Consider the following 24,312-nt stretch of genomic DNA (forward strand, 5'->3'; position numbering starts at 1 on the left):
ATTTAACCAGACATTTCAACTGAATCTAATACAACCAATCCAGAGAGAGACCAATTTACAAACATAATCTATATCTCATTTTGGGATTCATAAATAATATCAAACTGCTACAGAGTGTGGATTATCTCTGGTGTTGATAGATAACAGAAGTGACCAGGGTATAAGAGTGGTATAGACAAATGGCAGAAAATAGAGGATTAATAGTCTGTAAAAAGTATTGGGAGCAGAGGTGGTACAAGCCATTGGGCACCTCCCCCCCACATGGGAGGTCCCAGGTTCAGTTCCCTGTGCCTCCTAAAAAGATGAAGAACAGACACAGAAACTACAGAGCGAGCACAAACAATGAGGACTGGTAAAAATAAGTAAATAAAATAAGTCTTTAAAAAAAAAAATTAGTACTGAGGCTTGAGACACACACCAAGCCTTCTACTGCCCTGAAGAATGTAGAGTTAGATGAAAAGAAACCTTCACTTGAGAGAACCAAGGAGGAAATTCTGCCTTTAAAAGGGGGGAACCAGTTTCATTTAAGGCATTCAAGTGGGAAAGAATATTCAGTGAATACTGGAGTTCACTGAAAAACATGAGTAGTCTATATAGAGCTTGGGAATGGGAGGTTTGGTCAAGGGAGAGAAGGACAAGTAGGATAGGTGGCCAAGGGGACATTTGGGTGGTAAATGAAGAAAGAAAAAAGGAAAATGAAGTCTGATGACCTGAATTCCCCTAGTCCCCTGGAGAACAGGGACATTTGGCCCTCCGGGTCTGTAGGGAGGCCAGGCAGATGGGGATGGGTCATGAATTCTCATTGCTCATGATCTGGCACATGGTGTGGATTTTCAGGGAGCCGTCAAGCCATCATCAGAAGGGCCTTCACAGTCATGGGGGTTGGCCCTTTCCTTCGGAGCTGGTGCACTGGATTAAGACAGAGCAGGAGCTGTTGTGGCAGGGATCGAGCCGTGGTTTGTTCAACAGAAATAATTGGGGGACATGGGTTCAAAGAAATTGAGGGAGCTAGTAAGAGAGTTAAAATGCCATCCTGGGATTCAGGTGGGGTACAGAGGAGAGACTGGGAGAAGGCTAAAGCCCTAAGGACAGTGGAGAGGTCATGAGACTGAAGGTTATGAAGGCGAAGAGTGTGTGGTGGGAACAAGTGAATGAGGCAGCTGTCCCAAGGAATCACGGTGGACAGAGACAGGAGGCAAAGCTCAGAGTCCATCCCCCCCATCTGACAGGACCCCCCCAACCCATCCCAGGTAGATGGCTAGCCATTCTCCACCTTGTTATCTTGAAAGAAGAAAGCAGTCCCAGTCCACTACTTTGTGTTCTTTCTCACTTAAGCTTAAATATGGAAATAAAAGAGTGTGCCTCCAGCAGAGGGAGCTCAACAACAGGGATAAAAGGAACATTGTGCTGGTTCCCCTTGACTTTTGTGACAGACTTACCTGCGTACTCAGAGGCCTCTTGACGAGCCAAGGGACAAAAACAGCCAACCTTTGGAGTGATGGGAAAATCAAGGGAAATAACTAGGGGAAAGAGAAAGCCTTAAAATAAAAAAAAATTTTAAAAAAAATCACTGTGCATCTGGTCTTCTTTGCAGAGGGATGGATCCTAAACGGCTGTGACCAACAAAACACTGCCCCCTTCTTCCCTGAGGAGTCCACACTCGGACCCCATCAAGAAGCCTGGTCCCCAGAGGCTCACAAGATTAAACCTGGAAACAGCTGGTTCCAGGCAAAATCAGAGCTGGAGAGTACAGGTCATTCCTCGCCGGCCTCCTCGCCGTTCCATCACACACCCCTGGATGGTGGAACAGTTCTGTGCTGTGACATGAAGCTTACCAGGAGGAGGACTGTTTATGTAACTGCAGCATGGATGAGGCCTATCACAAAAATAACCCCAATATAATAGGTAGTACAGTAATGAAGTAGTTGAACCAGGATCTTTGGAAGCCACAGAGTTTGAGCCTTAGCTCTCCTAGTGCTCCTGCCGTGGGTCCCAGCCCTGAGTGGAGGCTACACTCCTCCCGGCCTCAGCAGGGCCCTCACCACAAGGGTGCCATGTGCCTGCCCCCTTCCTGACTCCACCAGCCCTCTCCTGCTATCAGATCTTCATAAAATGAAGGTATATTTACATGTCTAGATACATTTACATATCTAGAGCCCTTTGCTTCTTTTCTATTTATTTTCACAGATATTATTGTATTTCATCTTTCAAAAGCCTTATAAATATTAGTTACACATACATTTATCTTTCACCAAATTTACCCAATTTCCCCAAATCTTATATATAAAACTTAATGATCTCAATTATTGTTTTCCTTTGCATTTTTGCCCTCCGCTTTTGTAGCCTTCCAGACCACTTTCTCTTGGCTCTTTGTATATTTCATAGGCCTGTTCATTTCTTCTTACCTGAAGCCCACACATCCCTTAACTTGTGATGCTCTACTGGTTTTCCTGCAAAGCTTTCATTTGCACGTCTCCTCTCTGAGCTTGCCTATCTGCAGAGTATTATTCTATGGCACCTCATCTCTCTCTTTACCCATACCTTTCTGGCAAGTGCTTTCTAGTAAGAGATAGCACGATATTGACTAAAAACATAGTGTTTGGCACCAGGCCGCACAGGCTTGAGGCCTGGTTCTGAGAAAGCTCCTTAGCTCTGTGCTTTTCTCCCCATCTGTACAACAGCAAAAATAATGGTGCCTTCTTTATGGGTTGTTGCAAAGATTAACTGAGTGTGAAACCCTTAGAGCAGGACCTGGCACCTAATAATAAATATTAGCTGTCATCATCATGACTTTAACCAACAGACTGCTTTGGTAAACAATCTTCAGGTCTCGTTCTGATGTCAGTCTGCTGTCTCAGAGTTCTACTTGTCTCTACAGTCAACTAAACACCTTTTCAGTCAACTGTCTTCATCCTCTAATTGCAAGGAGGGACAGTTAGGACACTTTGTTTCCAACAGCTTCCTACTGTTCCTTTGCAATCCCCCACTCTGGACCATGCGTTTGTACAGCTTCCCTTTCCAATCTCGTCCTAACCCGGAGTTGGGTCGTGCTGATAACATCAACTCCATCTGACGAATAGGGTACTAAGACACATAGAAGTTCAACAGCTTTCTGAAAGACATGTGCCTAATCAGTAGCAGTCAGGACTTATCCTCATCTCAGCAGATGGCTAAAAGGAATGGATCAGCATTTTCCTACAGAAATATGTGCTACAGATATTTACCAGAAAATATGGGTTTTAACTCACTGCAAAACAAGAACACCACTTTCTGATGGAGATGCATCCCATTTACATGCCACTTACTTTTTCCAGATGCTCCAAAGTCTGCCTTTGAATTAAATTAGACCATCAAAGAATCATTATGTGTCCCCATTGTTTAGCCACGTGCCACCCGTGGACCCTGGCAAGCAGGATCTTGGCCCTAGTCCATCTCTGCAGTGCCTGCTCTAACCTTCCTCCAGTGACACCTCTTGCTCTGATGTGAGGCACTGTGCCCAAGCAGAGTCTGTGCTACCTTCTTCTAGGCCAGCTTTGGTACCTGGGTCCCCACAGTTCTCAGCTCAGATGAACCCACGTCTACATCTCGGGTCTACATGGATCCGTCCTTCTAAGAGCAGACCCCAAAGCTGGCATGGGCCTCCTCAAGGTTGGACAGAACTTAGATATACAGGTTGGGGCATCCATAGCATGTGCATGTGGCCAGGGTGGGAACAGGATGATGATGGGCTATGGGCCTGGGGCTCCATTTATACTCTTGCCACAGGTCCCATAAATGTTAGGGCAAGCCTTTTCAGCTCCCCTCCTGCACAGAGGTGACTATTGGCTTGCAGTGTCCTTCCACTGACATACAGTAAAGGACAGGGTCAGAGACAGTCCTGCAGCCTTCAGCACTGTATTCCTGGGAGGACCCATGGGAGAACTTTCCCTCAGGAAATGTGCTGAGGTCCACAATCTCTAGTTCTTCTGAAGAACTAATTCACCTTCTGGTCATTATAAATTTCGTAACTGTCCACATTCCCCATTTTTCTATTTGTCGCTAGAACACTCAGAGCTTCCTAACATGTTTACAACCTATGGCAGGCATTTGGTACTATTTCAGGCCTTATCTTATTTTTCTACTCTCATTTTCCCTTTGCCCCCAACAGTTTTTGTTTATAAAATCTTGGCAAAGTATAGATGTTTATGACTTTCATATCCTGTTTGGTCAGGGCTGGCAAGAAAACAAAAAGGGAGAAGGAAAGAAGGAAGAAAGGAAAACTAGAGAAAGAGCTCATCAACCATTTGATGGGCCTGGGGAACAGAAAGTACACACCCTCTTATTTGATGTTTTCAGAACCAATAATGCTAGCGTGAGATAAGAGGAGAGCTATGGAAACCGAGCATGCACACCTGCTGGGGTTCGCTTGGCCCTCAACCGACATGCAATTATGGCATTGGTTAAAGGCAGAACATATGCTTTATGTCCTGGTTTCCTGCAAGCTTCTGGAATGAGCGATGGATATGAGTTCAACACACCTCTATCTCATCTCCTGTGTACCCATGTAGCTTGAGGGTTTTCCAGGGAAAACAAGCTATAAGAGAGCAGGAACTCACTCTGGCCTATATGGTTTCACCCAATTCCCAAATTCAAACTTAGGCTTGCGGTTTGGTCCTGGAAGCTCTCATGGCTTCCATATGATTAATTCTATGAATTTCTGACTTCAGCTCTGCATGTACCCACTGGTTTCTGTTTTGCTTGGAATCAGACCTCACCTTGTGGCCTAAATATAACAACCTGTGGCATGGACTGAAAACTCTTGAAATAGGGCAGTCACCAACACAAGGCCAAAGGCTCAAAGGAATACTTCAAGAAGGAAAGTTCTGGTGGAGGTCCAGCCCAAGAGCCATCTCTCTCTCTCGACATCTCAACACAGACGCACCCCTGAAACAACCACAGTTTTCTTTATTAGGTGTTCCATGGTAATATAACACAGAGTTCTTAAGGAATAATAAACACGAGACTTGTTTCTTACCATAATTATTTTGCTATTAAGACAGTGGTTACAAAAAAAAAGTACTTGCTGGCTACACACATTATCAGCTTTAGCACTGGAAGTTCCTCCACTCATGAGTCACAATCACAGTTCCAAGGATTAAAAACCATCTATTATTAAATCCTACACTGTTTAGAGCATCAAGTCACTGCAGTTCATCAGTTCTGAGACACTGTCCATTTATTTTAGCATTTACATGACATTCATTTAACAGACACAAAGCAAGCCAACAGGTACACATGCTTACACAGCCTGTGGAAATCGTTGGGTTTCAAATTGTTTGAAGAAAACAATCAAAATAACCAAAATTACTATGACCTGGTACAGGAAAAAAACAGGAAGACTCAAGTGAATACTAAAGAGCTGCAAATGTTTCTTAGAATTGAAACAAAAAATTTTTTTTCCAACTTGTTCAAATTTCCTCTAGTTAAGGTGAAAAAAAAAAGCAAATATATTAAGTCAACCAATTATTTTTAAAAGTGCAATTTACTTTTAACATAACAAATAAACAACAACAACAAAAATAACTATAACCCCAAAGGCAAAATGTGTGAACACACAAGTGTAACGATGTAATGACCTACTTTTTTAGGTTTATACTTTACAAAAGCAGATTTGGTTTTATAAAAGCCTGTAAATGTAACATTGCTTAAGAGAATCTGTAAACACATTTGGAAAGAAATGCAACACAAATCAGCGAAGACAGGGATGGCGCACAAAGGACTCAGCTAGTGGAAAATGGTTATTGAGACAAGGATGGGGAGCGGTGAAGACAGGAGGTGACCTGTAGCCCACGAGTGGACAGACATTTTGTTTTATAAGTTTTTCCCCCCACAAAAGCTGAGATGGCAAATCATTCATAAAACGGATTACATTGCTTGCAATGTAAAAGGACTTTAAGTCAAATTTCCCAAGGATTTTCTAAGTTTGTAAGGCCTCCCTATAATGCATTATGTCTTCTAAAATAATCGGACAAGAAGAAAAATAGGGGAACAGATGTGGCTCAAGCAGTTGAACACCTGCTTCCCACATGGAAAGTCCTGGGTTTGGTTCCCAGTGCCCCTTAAAAAAAAAAGAAAGAAAGAAAGAAAAGAAAAAAACTGTTTTCTTCCCCAATGTGTTCTGAAATCCCAAAATGGGGAAAAAGATAGGCCTCAGGGCAACACTCCCACTAATTTAACACTTCTGAGCCGATGGCTGGCTCACCTGGGTTATGAGGCTTGATTTACAGGCTTGGTCTCTTTAGCCAGTGCTCTCAAGTTCTGCAGCCTCAGGCTTCAACAGCTCAGCACCGTTTGCCCATGTATGATAGTGTGGGTCAGTGAACTCAGCCTGTCCCTGCACTTGGGAAGCGTCTCAAGCTCAAATGCATGTCCTTGTGATGGCGGAGGGGGGTAGCACCACTCTTGCACAGACCAGGACAGCATATTACTATAGTTGAAATGGCAAAGCTCAAATGCTTCAGGGCAGATTCCTGGGACAACAGTAAAATGACAGACCTGCTGATTTGAAAAGACAATGGGGGACGAGGAGAAAAACACTGTCTCAGCAACAAGGGTTGGAGGAAATACAAAGAGAGACATTTGAAAATATTCATGAATGAAAAAGCTAGAGAGAGAGCACAGAAGAGGAGAAGAGAATCCTCAAAAGATTCAATCTGCAGCAAAATCTAGGCCAAAAAGAAAACATGCCTTTTATCAACTGTTGACCCAGAAGACTAGAGAATGGAGATGTGGACATTTTGGAGCCACTCGGGGAGGGACATTATGAGGCTGCCAACCACCCTGAAGCAGCTTGATGGTTACATAATTGCATCATTAGGATGTCCAGTTCAAACCCTTTGTATTAATAAATGAATTAGACTTTCCAATTTAGTACTTAAAAAAAAAAAAAAAACAACTATCCCCGCCCAAATCCCACCCTGCCCAGCCCCAGGAAGAAAAAATTGTTTAATTCAAAATAAAAAATAAAAAAAAAAGGCAGCTCTGGGAAATTCACTTTATCTTCCTCCATTAAAAGGAAGATGCTAACAAGTACAACAGAGGTTCAAGATGAAAAACACCCTCTTTGTGATTTGCTTTGTTTCGCATGTCTGAGTGTTGGATGCAGTTCCATTTATGGGGTTGGTGGATATACTTGGATGAGATATTCATAGGCGTGTAGGGAATTGGGTGAGCAAAACCAGTGACTTCCAGGTGAGGGACTAAGTGAGGGGCCCAAGAGCCCCAGGAACTGGCTGCCCCACAGTAACTATCACAGGCTCTTAAAAAAAGAGAGAAAGGAAGGAAGAAAGTCTCAATGTCCTCGAGTGTCCCATCCCCCATCCCCACGTGGACTACGGAGGCCCCGGAACTCTAGCCCAGGCTGGTGATGTTGGCACGGCCGCCAGGGGGCGCCACGATGCGCTGGGTGGTGCGGCGAGGGATGTTGTCGTCAATCTGAGCACCTGGAGACAGGAGAGGAGAGATGGGCCAGGGTCAAAAACAGGGTTCCTCAGGGTCCTGCCTTCAACCGAAGGAGCATAGATTGGTAGGAAAAGGGCCAGTGTCCTTATTATGAAATTTCACTGAAAGTTTAAGGTTTAAGCTACAAAAAAGGGACAGACCTAAGGTGCCCGAAAAATCCCATACTGTATAAAGCAGTCCTCACACAAGCTAACTGGGTATATTACTTGAGAAAGTGAAAAATATGTATATATATCAAAAACGCAATATGTACAACGTATAAAACAAAATAATACTACATTTCAGGTTTCTGACTAATTCAGATTACATCCTGTCCCCAAGCCTCATATTCAAATTGGGTAAGGATTTTCTGAAAATATAGTCTATCTCTCTACTCCTATATATCTAATGTATGATAAAAAGTAGAAGTAATAATGGTAGCTTTTATTTCAATGGCACGGTAAGATATGATAGTGCAGATAATATCATGTCCATTTTACTTTATGAAAAAACTAAAGTTCAATATTTTTATATTTTTTTGAAAATTGGTATTCCACATATAATATCTATGGTAACACTCTAAAAAACAGTATATATGACAAGAAAAAATATATATATATATCTGATTAGCTGTTTTTTTAACAAGCCATGTAAATTTGGATAAAGGTTTATGGCTCAAGGTAAAAAAAAAAAAGGGAACATTCTTATAATGGGAGAAATGAAGGACTGGAAGAAAGTTTCAAGTAAGGAAGCTCTAAAATCTGGACCCTTTCTTCTCATCCCTTTGCTGACATTATATTTAAGCAAATAATTAGCAGGTATCAAATAGCTCTTTTCTAGCTACTTAACATGTATATTAAGTCATTTAATCCTCACAGCAATCTTATGGGGAGCTACTGTCATCATTCCCCTGCTGCAGATGAGGAAACTGAGGTACCGCTACCATCTGAACTCCAGACCCCACAAGCTTAACTACCGCAGAAAAGAAATGTCCTGAAATACCCCAACTTTCTTTTGTACAATGGACATAATAAATTGAAACAATATCTGATATTCTATTCATGAACTATTGTGGTTAGTAATCGAAGAAAATGTGGCATTGGTGTGGACAAAGTGGCCATGGTGGCTGCTGGGTGCGGGGAATGGGAGGAAGAGATGAAATGTGGAGGCATTTTCGGGACTTGGAGTTGTCTTGGGTGGTGCTGCAGGGACATTTACCGGACATTGTAGATCCTCCCATGGCCCACTGGATGGAACGTGGAAGAGAGTGGGCTATGATGTGGACCATTGACCATGAGGTGCAGCCATGCCCAGAGATGTATTCACCAAATGCAATGGATGTGTCATGATGATGGGGGAGAGTGTTACTGTGCGGGGAGTGGTAGGGTGGGGGGAGGTGGGGGGTGAATGGGGACCTCATATTTTTTTAATGTAATATTTTTTAAAAATGAATAAAAAAATAAAAAAAAGAAACAATATCCTCCTAACACATGGGTATTGCATAAAGCATGTGTGTTGTAGCATCATATGTGATAAAAACTGATGTCAACATTCATTTGCTACTTCAGTGTAGCACCTCTGGTGGTGTCAAGTATTTCCCGCTTGGAAATACTTCTTTTACAAAGGCCACTCCAGACCTCTGTAGCTCCAGTGGGCATGGCCTTGAAGAACGGGACCCGACCACACCATAAACGTACCAGACAAGCTGAATCCAGACTGGTGCAGGTTCCGGACAGGGGGTGCCTGCTGCTTGGCAGGAGACGTCTTAGCTGAGGAGGCTGGAGTGACTGTCTTGGGGGTCACAGACACCTCACACACCGGCCCATCATACAGGCCGCGAGGAACCCCTCTCAGCTCCGCCAGCTAGAAGACACAAGAGACCCTCAATCAGGCCACGTTCAGAGGACACCTTCTGGGCTCGCCCGAGATCAAACCTCCTGATGCCAAACACAGACCAGGACCGGCCAGTGAGACTTGGGTGGGGAGGCGGGGAGCAGATGGCTCTGCTGACAGATGGGGCAGCAGGGACAGAGGCCCCACCTCAGCCACCCACAGCTCTGGACCAAAGCTACTAATAAACACTTCTTACCATTTTCTTCCCAAGGCACTTCAACTTTACACTCAATACATTTCGAAAAGGAACTGGTCTCATATTCAAGACCAGGCCCCAAACTCTTTCCAGCCTCACTCCCCCATTAACCTCTGCAGCTCCATCCCCTCCCTGCCTCACACACCCCAGGGCCAGCACCATATTCTGAACATGCCGTGCATGTTCCATTCTCATGGCATTTCCATGCTGTGCCTCGAATTCCCTTGTCTCCCTTCTCTGACTTGTCCAATCCCTACTTAACCTTCAAGACTTAACTCAAACCATGCCTCCCCGCTGTGACACTGTCCCCCCCAACTGCGCAGCAGTGGATCCTTCCCGAGGCCTTCGCCACACACGCCGCAGGCTGACTTGCATGCTACTTGGCTGTGCACGTGCCTGTTTCCTCCTCTGGTGTTCTGAAATCTGGGAATAAAAATACCATGCTTCCTTCATCTCTGCATCCCCAATACTCACCTCAACATTCTGACTCCAAGTGCTTAATAAATGTGGAACTGAACTTAACCCACGATCACAACATCACAAGGATGCAGCTACTTACCCTGCTCCTTGCCTTGATACGCTTGTAAACAAAGTCAGGGAAGGGCTTCCGGGGAATGTAACGCCCAGAGCCTTCGGTGACGTGGAGGGTGCCATCCTCCAGGACAATCTTGCCCTGGCTGATGACCACCAGCGGAGAGCCACGGCACTCCATGCCTTCAAAGATGTTATACTCGAGAGCCTGGAGAAAGGAAGCACAGTTGCCTTAGCAGTATGGAGGCACCCACTAAAATCCTAGAGGCCACGGTTCCAGTCCTGACCAGTGACCCCAGCAGGGGGGGGGTCTTAATCTCTGTGTCTTAATTCCCTTGAATGTAAAATGGAATCATCTTTCCCAACCTCTCATCATTCAGGGGAGAAATAATTGAATAAAATAACTATGGAAAAGCACATGGGCTTAAGATGTAACTGGTATACAAAGATAAGGAAAATGATTCCTGCTATTAGCAACAACTTGGTTCCCACCAACTCAAACTACAGGCAGGTTGAATTCCCAGGGTCTTCTCTGACCAAGTTCTAAATTTAACCTTGAAATGAGGCATCCACAGGGAGGTTTTCCTACTTGCTTGCCTGGTTTTCCAATCTGTTAGCCATGTGGTCAACCCAAAATCCCTAAATGAAAGGCTTGTGGTAACTTAAGAGACATGCCTTAGATAAAAAATTTGAGGTTGAGTTAATTTCCAAAATAATGCAGTCATCCTTCTGGATGTAAGTTTTTCTGGGTGAAACAGAGACATATCTGTGTGCCCTCTTGGAAAATAAGCTGGGTCTCTACATGTATGTGAGTTTGTTGTTAGAAGAGACAAAGGAAATTGAGGGCATTGAACTTCTCTGACATTAAAAACTATGTATGTCAGAATTCCATCTTGTAGCTTCTGCTCAAGGAGCTACCTCCCCCAGATTTCAGAGTGCCTGCTGTGTTCACAGGCACAAATGGCTGGGGCTGACGCCAGGGAAGGATGGTTTACAGGCAGCTCCAACCATAAAAAGCAGCTTGAGCTTCTGGAAAATTCAGAGTCAAAAGGCTCAGTCCAGGATATCAACATCAAAAGAATCAGACCATGAACAGAGATGTGTAAGAGTACACTGCTTTCAGGGTCTAAGTTCTGCCTAGGGCAGTCGCTGGCAAGTAAGGAGAGGCTTTGGCTCATCAACGGGCATCCCACGCCCTGAATAATTCGGTGCCGGCAATACACCATTGTGTGGAAACAGCAAGGAGGGGGCTATTAGCACTTTTCTGGGTCTCGAAAGAGGAATGTGGAAGCTACCCAAAGGAACTAAGGCCATGAGACAACCGCGGGAAGGGAAGGAAGGTGGCTTCTCAGAAACCCCAAGTTTTAAAATTGGTATGTGTCTTACAAAAGATGGGGCTGTATATTTGTTGTCAGCCTAGATTGAAGTCAAGTTCTTCCAGAGAGGATGTGCATTTGCTTTTCCCACTAGCCTGGGGGACTACTGAGCTGAGGCCATTTTATACCAAATTCTCATCTCGAGGTTTTTCTGGACCATGCCATGCGAGCAGCATGAATTCAGAACACAAACCTGCATGAGTACCAGCTTTCAGTTCAAATTCTCAGGTGAGAAACTTTCCCCTCCAAACACCCGGAACTAAAGTCGAGGCAGACAAGATTCTTGTCACCCCACTCTGAGTGGCAGATTCATTTCTCATTTACTCTTATACTAAGGAACACATTGCTATTTGGTGCCCCAGCTTTGTACTGGAGTCTTTTATTAGACACACCATCTTGGGTCATTTTTCCTTCTTAGTGGTAGATAAAATAATGGGATATGTTAAAATTGATGGCATCTTAGATTTGGGGAAATCCAGGAGGTGTCTGACTTTGGGCAGATGACTTTAATCCTGTCTCAGAGCTTCAGTTTATTCATCTGCTTACCTCCCCAAGGCTTATATCAAGATGACAGACACACACAAAAATCTTGTGTGTAGAGCACTAAGACAGCAGCCTGTAGAAACCTTTGAAATGAGCTTTGAAAAGTGTGAGTCATTCTTTAAGTCAGAGCTTCTTAACCTTTTCTGTTCCATGGACTCCTCTGCCAATCAGGTGAAAACCACAGACCCCTTACTAAAGTCCACACTATACTGCATTTTATTTAATAACTATATCACACCCCCACCAAAACATTACCACAAGAATAATGCTTTTTTGAATTTCAATTCAAACTCACAGACCCCTGGTTAAGAAGCCCCGCTTCAAGGTTTGGGTCAAGTCCCATCTCTTCCTTGTCACCTCCACAGCTGGTAGTCTCTACCCTGACAAACTCCTCTAGAACCCTACCAGATCTGGGACATGGAGCCATCTCCCCTGGGTTCAGATCCCAGGTCTGACCTTGCACAAGCCAACTAAACTCCTCTAAATCTCAGCTTCCTCATCTATAAGGGGATAAGGCTCACTCTGTAGGACTGATGCCAAGATTAAAGGAAATAAAATGAACAAAAGCATCTGGCACTACTTGGCACTCAGTAGTCTGGTTTTCTACTGCACTTTCCCAATGAGAAGGTAAGCCCTTTGGAGTCAAAGCTAGCATAATAAGACTCATATATTAAAAAAAAAAAAAAAGACTCATATATTGAGTTTAATTGCTAATACATGACTGATCTCAAGAATCTACAAGAGCTTTTTTTGGGTCAACTCCCATTTTTAAAAGATGGAGGAACCAGCCATCTAAGTAACTTAAAAGTGACAAGTCCAAAGTCAGAGCAGAGCTCAGGGTATTCAGAGCCAACCCTCTGCCAATGAGCCAAAGACTTCTTGCTCACCAGGTATAGACATTTTTAACCTGCATCCACACAGACTCACTAAAACTATTCTTCAGCTGGATGCCCGAAATATCCAAGGACAGGCTTAGCAACAGGTCTGTCAATAATAGTTAGCTAGATGTTCCAAATTAAATCTAATTAGCTCTGTGGTAGGAAATACTGAATTACATGGGGAAAGCCTTCAATGTAATGATTAAATCCACGTAGGTGGGCTTAGTGTTGGCTCTTTAAAACATGTGAGGCCCAAAAGAGGCACTTCTGGATGTCAACATTTCTTACACGGGGTCACCTGGAGGTAAAGTTAGGGCAGTGCTATTGCTTGAGAAAGGCTCAGGTAGAAATCAATCTGTTGGGCAGAATCTGTCTTCCCCAATTTTTACTTCTTTGTACCTTCTCTTATTCCAGACTAAGAGTGCCAAATGCAATCTCCCAAGGATGTTACCTGCATCTTAAACAAGGAATCCAGTTGTCTTTTATACTATATCTTGGGGAAGGGAGGGAAAAGCATTTTCTCCATCTAACCCTGCCCAAGAAGCTGCATGCGCAATCTGGCAGGGCGAGCCTGGACAATTTTGGGTTCTAATTCTGGCTCTACCGCAAAATAGCTATGTAACATTAAACTGGTCACTTAAGCTCCCTAAGCCTCCGTTTATTTATCTCCACATTGGAATAATACCAGTCTCTTTACTGAAAAGGTCAAATGAAAGAGTAAATGTGGATCAACATGGTGACATATGACATCCCCTGGAAAAGTCTCCCCAATAGAATCAGCTAATAAAAGGACAAATCCCACCTGCTTACAACTCTAGAGGATGATAGAGACTGGAGAAGGACTCCACAAATGCTGCACAGAAGAAAAAGAAAAAATTAATCTCTGTGGCAGTTTGATATTATTTATGAATCCCTATAAAAGAGAAAAGTTATGTTTGTAAACTGGTCTGTTTCTCTGGGTGTGATACCCCTTTGATTGTATTAAATTCAAAGGTTGTAAGTTTACTTGATAAAAGATTGGGGCTTTGATTCGACCATGTCGGTAGAGCATGACTCAGGGTTGAGCCCCTACCCCCTTGGTGGGCTGATATAAACGGACACTCACTCAAGAAGACACACAAGAAGAGAGAAAGCTCCACAGACATGGCAGAGGAGAGAACTTTAATCCTAGCCCGGGAAGAGAGACAAGCCCCATGCCAGCCTATAGCTGAGATTGAAAGCTGGGGCCACACAGCCTTAAGAAGAAGGAAGGAAATGGGCAGAAATCGCCCATCATCTGCTTCAACACATGGAAACAAACCTGAGTGAGAAAGTAGCCTTGAGAAGGACTCTTTAGGGCCTTGTAACTGTAAGCATCTACCTCAAATAAATGGCCTTTATAAAAGCCAACAGATTTCTGGTACTTTGCATCAGCACTCCTTTGGCTGACTAATACAATCTCCAGGCGCAGGTAGGAAATTTCTGTGCCAGACCCGGCTGTCGGTACCCCTCTCTGCCTCATTCAGTCCTGTGCAGCTTGGGTGTCGCACAGAGGCAGCAGGGCCCAGGTGCCTGCCTCCTGTGATGAGGGCAGACTACAGAACCACTTGGAGCAGCAAGTTAAAACCCCAGGCATATCTAGGCATAGGGAAGCACATCCTCAGAGACCCTGGGCTAAGTAGTGATGCATACAAAAGGGCCTCCAGGAGAAAAAGAGACAGAGAGGGAAAGAGAGACCAGTGCACAACTGATGGAAAGAGGTGTACTCACTCAATCAGACTCTCCTGGCTGGACCACCTAGATGCGTAACTACTTTTCTGGATTGACCCGACCTGGCTCCCCAGGGTAGAATAAGCTACCCTGGGCAAGAATCAGAGGCAGAAAACCTCACAGAAAAAAAAAGTGGGGGACTTAAATTGAACTGCTGTAAGACAGGATGAGTCCCAGAAATGAAAAATATAAGGAGAGGGAGAGCATTTAAACAAATCCTTGAAGCTGGGAAGAAAATCCAGGGGAAAAAAAGATCAAGATTCCTAGAGAAGGAAAAAAGGAAAGGAGGCTCTCTCCTGGAGGTGAAATAATTGCAGAAAAAGTGCAATCTTAAAAATCATTCCACATATCCGGGCAATAGATAAAGAAGAGCTAAGAAAATCTGAACAGCTAAACACAGGTTAATGTATAGGTCTAGAAAAACTTGGTCCAAGCATCAAAGAAGAGCCTTAAATACAAACCCAGTCAACAATAAAACCCTAGAAAAGAGGGTGAACCTGACCTTCAGACTTAACTCATCAAAATAATCAGAGACCCACACATCAGGAAAAAAAATTACAACCATACTAAGAAACAGGAAGATATGGGTCCAATCAAATGAACAAATTAAAACTTTGGAGGAGACACAGAATTTGGAACAACTAATCAAAGAAGTTCAAACAAATCTCCTAAATCAATTCAAGGAGATGAAGGAAAATATGAGTGAAGATATTAAGAGGATAATAGGTGAGCATAAAGAAGAATTCGAAACTCTAAAAAGAAATATAACACAAAGTATGGGGATGAAAGGTACATTAAGAGAGATTAACAAAACATTAGAGGCATACAACAGCAGATTTGAACAGGCAGAAGAATCAGTGAACTAGAAGAACTTAATACATATGTTCACTAGGCAGGACTGTACCTCTGCTTATAAAGAAGCCATTGTGGAAATCCAAGAAATGGAAAAATGAGCAGTGTCTCAGGGATTTGAGTGGCAGCACAAAGCGCAGAAACTCATGGATGCCCCAAAAGAAGAAAAGGGAAAAGGCGCAGAAAAAAATTTGAGGAAATATTGGCCAAAATTTTCCATGCTCTTATGAAAACCATAAATATACCTGTCCAAGAAGCTCAACATACTCCAAACAGAATAAATCTATATAATAGACCTACTTTGAGATAAATACTAATCAGAATGGAAAATGCCAAAGATAAAGAGAGAATTCTGAAAGCAGCAAGAGAAAAGCAAATTCATCACATACAAGGCATCCTCAATAATACTAACTGCCAATTTCTCATCAGAAACCATGGAGGCAAAAAAGGCAGTGATAAAATAAATTTAAGTTACTAAAAGAGAAGAACTGCCAGCCAAAAACTGCAAAACAGTCCTTCAAAAATGAGAAAGTTTAAAACATTCATAGATAAACAGAAATTCAGTTTGTCAATAAAAGACCTGTCCTTTAAGAATTACTAAAGGGAGTTCTGTAGGTTGAAAGGAAAAGATAGGGGAAACGGACTTTGGCCCAGTGGTTAGGGCGTCCGTCTACCATATGGGAGGTCCGCGGTTCAAACCCCGGGCCTCCTTGACCCGTGTGGAGCTGGCCATGCGCAGTGCTGATGCGCGCAAGGAGTGCCGTGCCACGCAAGGGTGTCCCCCGCGTGGGGGAGCCCCACGCGCAAGGAGTGCGCCCGTGAGGAGAGCCGCCCAGCGTGAAAAGAAAGAGCAGCCTGCCCAGGAATGACGCCGCCCACACTTCCCGTGCCGCTGACGACAACAGAAGCGGACAAAGAAACAAGACGCAGCAAATAGACACCGAGAACAGACAACCAGGGGAGGGGGGAGGAATTAAATAAATAAATAAATAAATTTAAAAAAAAAAAAAAAAAGAAAGGAAAAGATAGGAAAGAATGGCTTGTAGAAGTGTAAAGAAATGAAGATCTTCAGTAAGGGTAACTAAAAAGGTAAATGCAAAACACAACAGTATTGTTACTCTCTTAATTCCTGTAATTCCTGTAAGAGTCAGAATACAACTGAGTAAGAAAAAGGCATATTTTCTGATAAGGAACAAGCAAAATATAAAGTGGTATAGTGGGGCAAAAACAACAAAAAGGGGAGAAGAGAATGTGTATGGTGTTAAAGTTAAGTTGGTATCCTTTCAAATTAGTAGGTTATAGATGTAGTTTGTGTAATAAAAACCCCAGGGTCACCACAAAGAAAGTATTTTTTAAAGTATACAGAAACAGAAATAAGAAAGCAATCAATCAGATACATCATAAAAGATCAACAATGCAGAAAAGGAGGTTGCAATAAAGGAAGAGACTGGAAAAGGATTAGACATACAAAAAGCAAAGGATAAGCAAAAGAAAAAATAAATGGGACCTCCTCAAAATTAAAAACTTTTGTGCATGAAAGGGCTTTGTCACAAAAGTAAAAAGACAACCTACTCAAAGGGAGAAAATATTTGAAACCACAAATCGGATAAGGGTTCAATATCCAGAATATAATAAAGAAATCCTACCACTCAATAATAAAAAGACAAACAATCCAGTTAAAAAATGGAAAAAATACTTGAATAGACATTTCTCCAAAAAGGATATATAAATGGCTAAAAAGCACATGAAAAGATGTTCAACATCACTAGTTATTAGTGAAATGCAAATCAAACCCATAATGAGATACCAATTCACAACAACTAGAATGGCTTCTATTTAAAAAAAAAAAAAACAGAAAATTGCTAATGTTGGAAAGGATGTGAAGAAATAGGAACACTCATTCATGGCTGGTGGGAATGTAAAATGGTGCAGCCGCTGTGGAAGACAATTTGGCAGTTCTTCAGAAAGCTAAGTAAAGAATTACCATGTGACCCAGTAATCCCTCAAACAGGTATTTTGCATATACAATGAGAATGTCAAGAGCCAAAGTTAAAAGATAATTTGCAGCAGCATTATTCACAATTGCCAAAAGATGGAAGAAATTCAAGTGTCTATCAGTCGATGAATCGATAAAGAAAATGTGGCATATACATACAATGGATAGCCAATTGTAAAAAGGAATGAAGTCCTGGTACATGCAACAACATGCGTGAACCCTGAAGTCATCATATTAAGTAAAATAAGTCAGACATGAAAGGACAAATTTGTATGATAATTACTGATATGAAATAATTAAATTGGCAAACTCATAAAGTTAGAATCTAGAATATAGGTTACCAGGGGTTGGGATGGGGGTAAAGCTTGGAGAGTTAATGCTTAATTAGTACAAAATTTCTATTTAGGTTGATTACGAAGTTTTGGAATTGGATGGTGGTAGTGGTGGTAGCACCTTACTCTGAGTGTAAGTGACAGCACTGAATTATATATGTGAATGTAGTTAAAAGAGGAATTTTTTGGTCATATATATGCTACTAAAATGAAAATTAAAAGATTAAAGCATAGGACTGTATAACAGTGAACCCTACTGTAAACAACAGACTATAGTTAATACTGCAAGAATGTTCTTTCATGAACTACAACAAATGTACCACACTACTACAAGATGGTAAGAATAAAGTGGTATATTGGGAAAAAATACCCCTAATGTAAATTATGGATAATAGTTAACAGTTCATTGTTAATAGTTTTTCATCAGTTTTAAGAAATGTACCACACTAATGCAAAATTAATAAATAGTGGTATGTATGGGAATGCTGAATCATTTATAAGATTTTTTTCCATAAACCTAAAATTGCTCTAATTTTTAAAATTTTAAATAATAAATAGAAATTCAATATTAAATGTATATTAATACATAAGTTCACTAGGCAGGACTGTACAGCCTCTGCTCAAAAAAAAGCCATCATGGATCCCCAAGAATTTATGAACTGTGTTAGGAGTGGATTGATCCTAAGGCTCTTCATGAGGCTTATCTAGCCAGTGGAAAAGGAGGAAAAACCAGCCATAATACTGAGGGCAAAGCAGCCTTTCCAGAAGGAACCCATCATTCCAGCACCCATATGTGCCAGCAAAAGCTGGAGGTGAGCTCTGTAGCCACGGCACTGCTGCCCAAACAACAGAGGATCAGGGTATGACAAAAGGCCCAGGCTTGTCCTGGAGAAGTGCTAAAACCTGCCCCTGAGGTGGCTGTGGCACTTGGGGAAAGGTCAGCATTTGTTGGCCCAGGCCATCTGGGGTAGACAATCTGGAATCATATTCCCTGTTGAGCCACCTTTCAATTTACAAGTTCTTCCAGCATATCCTCTTCAATCATGAGGATTCACTTCAAGATTCATAAGTGTTCCTGACACAAAACACTCCTGCCCACGCCCATTTCTCCTTCAATTTTGTATTTATACAGTTATCTATTGGGTATCAGGGGTACCTAAGACCTCTGCTCCAGGCTCACTGATCTCAGAGAATCCCAGGACTCAGAGACCTTCTCTAAGTCCCTCATTCACAGCTGAGGAGCCTGAGATGCACAGTCACCTGCCAAGGGCCCCGTTAGCAAAAGAAGGTATCCACAAGCACTGCAGCCTAGACAAAAGGCAAGAGAGACCCCAAACCTGCAAATCCTAAAACCAGGATTGGAATGGCCAGGCAGACACTTATTTTATCCGGGGAGAAGTCAAAGACAATTAATCCCTATACAGCAGAGAGGAACTGTCATTCGGTTTCGGAATGGCAACACTGACATGACTGCCCAACAGGTATCCCAGGAGAGAACATTTGAGTGTTTTGTTTAGGTGCCTTGCACCAAACACATTACGAGAGGGGTGCACCAAACTATTAAAATGAAATGGTGGGGAGCAGATGTGGCTCAAGCAGTTGAGAGCCTCCTTCCCACATGGGAGATCCCACATTTGGTCCCTGGTGCCTCCTAACAAAAAAAAAGGAAAAAAAAAAAGAAGCAAATGGACAAAAAAAAATAGGGGAGCTGATGCGGCTCAGTGGTTGAGCCCTGGCTCTCCACATACGAGGTCCGAGGTTCAATTCCCGGGCCTCATAAAAAGAAAAAAAAAAAAAAGAAATGGTGTCTCGCTCACCTCTAGAGGCTTCTGATATCCTGAAATGACTTTGGAGGCTTGGAAGTTAAAGTCATGGTCATGATACTCCAAAATAGGAGTAGCAAGCTTATTGACACGACTAAAGAAAGTAAAATAGCTCATTTATCCTGGCAAATTCCAAGTTATGGCATATCCTGGGGAAACGTTAATTTCTATCACAGCTAGTTATTTTAATAAATCCTAGGACTCTCCATTCCTTTGCCTCTCTGTGCCTCTAGCTTGTTTGGATTGAATCTGCATTGTCAGCAGGCCTTACGCTGTTGTGTGTCTTGGCAGAGATGGTCCTGACGCTGTCTGGATCCCAGATGACCAGGTCAGCGTCGGATCCCACAGCAATGCGGCCTTTCCGGGGGTAAAGGTTGAAGATTTTGGCTGCATTGGTGCTGGTCACAGCCACAAACTGGTTCTCATCCATCTTCCCAGTGACCTGATGAGTAGACCAACACATACCAACAGGAGGTTAAAAACTGTGTGGAATACTTCTTAGCAATACAAAGGAACAAACGACTGATATGTGCAAAAACTTAGATGGGTCTCAAGGGCATTACGATGAGTGAAAAAGCCAATCACAAAAGCTTCCATTTATAGAACATTCTCAAAATGACAAGAGGATAAGGAAGAAGAAGAAATCAGTGGTTGCCCATGGTTATGGGTGATGGAGGGGAGAAGAGTGGGTGTGAAAATAAAGGGGTAGCACGAGGGAACTCTTTATGGTGATGGAACACTCCATCTTCATTGCAGTGGTGGGTAAATGACTCCATGTGTGATAAAATGACATAGACCTATACACACACATGGCACCACTGTCAGTTTCCTAGCTTTGTTGATTCTTATATAACATGTAACAGCAGGGATGAAGGGTACATAGGAATTCCCTATACTGTCTTTTCAGCTTCCTCTGAATCTGAATCTTTTCTAAATAAAAGTTTAAAAAAAAAAAAAGTGGAAAGGGTGGCTCTGCCTCTTTATGAACTATCATTTGGCTTGACTGGTTGCCCTTTCGAAGAAAATATAAGCACAGCTCTAGCCTCCTAGTCTAGCAGTCCTAGAAGTCTCAATTCCACGTCTGGCTTTACATAGCATACCTCGGTGTCTACCACATTTCTTCAAATCCTTCCCTTCCCTGCAATTTCTCATCTCTACCACTCATGCTCCACTTTCCCTTTGGAATTCAAGGAAATGACTACATAGCTCCAAATTAGAAAACCCTCTCTAAATCCAGCAGAAAAATGAGCAAAGGAAATGAGCAGGCATTTAGAGAAGAGGGAAAAAATGGCCAATAAGCATATGAAAAAATATTCACCCTAATTAGTAAATGAAGAAATTAAAAACGAGATACAAAATTCATCTATCAAAACAGCAAAGCTTTTGGTTTTGTTTTTAATGATGACACCCTGTGGGATCGGGTGGAGAAAATAGGAACGTCCTACACTGCTAGTGGTGTATAAACGGATGCAGTCTTTCTGCAATGAACTTTGGCAAGATATAGCAAAAGCCTTAAAAGTATACACACCCTCTAACCCAGAAATTACCACTACTAGAAATTTCTCCTAAGGATATAATTAAGGATGTGTCCAAAAAGATGTTTCTACAAAAATGTTTATCCCAGGAAAAAAAAAGGTACAACATAAATGTCCAACTAATGAATTCCACATCAGAGTTCACAGTAAAATGAAAGTCTGCTATTAAGAAGAACTTTTTTGAGCATATTTAAGGATATGGAGAATTTTTCCTGATACATTACATTTTTAAAAACAGGCTACAAAGTAGTATGTATGATTTCAATGTTATTGACACACTCACGCACATACATACACATCATGCATGCACACATGCACTCATGCACTGGGGGAAAAAAAGGAAAACACATTGTCGAAAATATAAATTATAGTTATATCTGAAATCTGGTATTATGAGTGATTTTTGTTGACTTCTCTATTCTTTTTACAATAAGGATATATTGTTTACATAATCTAAAAAGTTAACTGAGAAGCAGAAACCCTATTCTGTTACTACGTCTTTTGTTGTTTTTTTTTAAGGAGGTACTGGGTATGGAACCCAGGACCTCGTACATGAGAAGCAGGCACTCAACCACTGCTCTACATCCACCCTCCTCTGTATTATATTTAAAGACATGGAAAATAAAAAAACTCAAAGGTCCCTTAAAGGTCAACGTATGTCCAAAGCAGGCCCATCAGAGGCTGGTAATGGGTTGGAAATGCTAAGCCTAGAGAGTCCTAAAAGACAGTTTTAAGGAAATTGAGTCAATATCCAAGAGTAGAAGAGGATTAACTGAGAAAGTCACCAGGTTACTGAGGAAGCCGTTTCCTGACCAACCCAGAGAGTCATGTAAGACTCCATGTTTTTCTGTCTCTACGGTTCTGCTGAGGATAACAATATGAAAGACATATGTACTATTTAGGAAGAAATTACCTAGGAGGAGTAGTCTTGGACTTCTAAACCTAAGAAATATTGTCGCAAGTAGCAGCTTCTAGAATTTTCTCAACTAATTTTCAAGGCTCACATAAGACCCATGATCCGCAGATAAGGAGGAAGAGGAAAGCAGAGGCCATCCCAAAAGTGAAGCCATTGCTCCTTACCACAGCCTTATCCCAGATGACGGACATCCGCTCTTCGGTGCCATTGGTGCCCTCAGGAATCAGGGTGAAGTTATCCTTTCCTACAGCCTTCTGGGCAGTGTTGAAAGTACAATGGGCACTGCCAGTGACCTGGAGATCTCCACTGGAAGGAAAACATACAAATGGCTTTTAACAATCTCTGACTTCAAATCACCCTGGAACATATTTAATGGGCCAGGCTACTAAAATGTTTTGAAATAGCCCCGTCTTCCCTCAGGAAATAGGCAATTTGGGCAACAGTTTATACGTTGCTGAAGTTCCATTACAATGCTGTATCTAAATCCATATTGTGAGGTATTTTATGGGTGACACTGCTCCATAATGAACTGTTTCAATACCTCATGAATCCCCTTTTGTTCACTTTCTAGAATTCAGAGTTTTATTGGAATTCTCTCTCCTAATGTTGTTAGAGTGACAACTCCCTGTTCTCATTTAGTGAGCCTACTTTGGTAAACAGGTGTCTTATCATGTTGAAAGCCTGATTTCAGTTGCCATGTTTTAACTATGAGGTCAGTTTGGTCTGAGGAAAGTGTCAGTAAGCTGCCAGTACTCACCAGGACAGCAAGGAGTTCAGAAAGTCTGGGGTGGTTGGGTCAGGGCTCAGAGGCGGAGAGGTGACGAAGGCTGCAGCCTTGGCCCAGTTCTTGCTCCAGTAGTGGGAGCCATCAGTTCCCAAGCTGGCGGTGATGGGCTCGCCGTACACCACAGTTCCTGATAAGAGAACAAACCAGGCATCAGGCAGCTCACCAAGCATCCTTTCCAAGAAGACATTAACCTTGCCTTACAGATGATGAAACCGTTGTCTGGGGAAATCCAACAGCTCAGCCAAACTCATCAATAGAACGTGTGTTCCCTAAGATTTCACTTTTGGCCTCGGTTCCTAACACTTTCCCTAAGTGATTCCAAACATTCTAAATATTTCCACCTCCTAACTGTTGAATTCCAAATCTGTCTTCTCTGGCTCAGTGTTCAGGTGCTCAGGCCCAAGTGCCTTCTACACTCTTATTTTTTAATGATCCATGGCACCTCACACTTCACCTTATGGTTCACCAAACATTGCTCTGGCTCTCCCACATTTTCCAGTCCCCTCACAGTGTCTCCTTTTGGTTAAGGGCTGTGAGTGGAAATCACATGTGCTGCTACGAGGCTGGAACATTTGAGAGCAAGTATACGGCCCTCCAGATCTGCCCAAGAGAGAGCCTGAATCCCTGAGTCACCACTGGAAGGGAGCTGCCCTGGAGAGCTGCCCTGGAGAGCAGCACAGTTTGTAAAAAGAGAAAATAAACTATTTTATTCATTAAGGTACTGAGATTTCAGAATTTCAGAGCTTAGTCTGATTTAATTAAGACAATGTCCAAGAATGAGCTTGCTAGTTCCCTAATGCCCAAATCACACCTTCTCCTCTATCCATTCAGGTATGCTCAATCCAGAAAGTTGTGAACTGTTTCTACACAATCAATTCCAATTCTTTCATTCTTTAAATACATCCTTTCCTCTTAATCCACACACAACCCTGCCCCAAATCAGGTCCTCATCATTTCTTCCTAGCTCCTTCCAACAGAACCTCCCAACTGGATTTTAGATTTATCTTTGATTTCCTAACCACCTTCCCCACCTCTTCATTCAGGCTCCATGACATTTCCAGAGTGATCTTGCAAGCCATTCTCATCCATAAAATCCCGCAAAGGAGACTTTCTGCCTTTGGGGATTAAAAAAAAAAAAAAAAAGAACTCCTCATTGAAGTACCTAATGCTGATTCCCTCTTTAACACGGTCCAAAACACAGCTCGGTATCACCCCGGTATCACCCCGTGTATCTGGAAATCCCATCTTTCACACTAATTAACACCCAGTTTTGAGACTGTTTTGATTCCTGAAGACAATGAGTCACTTCCATTATAGTAGGCATTCAATAAATGTGTTAAATTGAACAAATGGTCTAAAAATCAATTAATTGAAGGTATCAGAGTTCAAGTCATCCTTACCGCCACCAGGAATTCACCTCTCCTCA

General features: G+C 42.4%; 1 protein-coding gene across 2 annotated transcripts in view; it reads right to left on the reverse strand.

Moving 5' to 3' along the window:
* Positions 1–4,924: 4,924 nt before the first annotated feature.
* DPYSL2 (dihydropyrimidinase like 2) overlaps positions 4,925–24,312 on the reverse strand; it is a 113,614-nt gene continuing 94,226 nt past the window's right edge. For both annotated transcript variants that reach the window (XM_004466512.4, XM_004466513.4), the window contains exons 9-14: positions 22,857–23,013; positions 22,264–22,405; positions 19,920–20,090; positions 10,128–10,307; positions 9,177–9,342; positions 4,925–7,481 (exon numbers count right to left, since the gene is read on the reverse strand). In XM_004466512.4, the coding sequence (XP_004466569.1) occupies positions 7,390–7,481; positions 9,177–9,342; positions 10,128–10,307; positions 19,920–20,090; positions 22,264–22,405; positions 22,857–23,013 (908 nt within the window). In that variant the 3' untranslated portion in view covers positions 4,925–7,389. The remainder of the gene's footprint in view (positions 7,482–9,176; positions 9,343–10,127; positions 10,308–19,919; positions 20,091–22,263; positions 22,406–22,856; positions 23,014–24,312) is intronic.

Source organism: Dasypus novemcinctus, chromosome 25 (genome assembly GCF_030445035.2).
Source record: "Dasypus novemcinctus isolate mDasNov1 chromosome 25, mDasNov1.1.hap2, whole genome shotgun sequence".
Taxonomy (NCBI): Eukaryota; Metazoa; Chordata; class Mammalia; order Cingulata; family Dasypodidae; genus Dasypus; species Dasypus novemcinctus.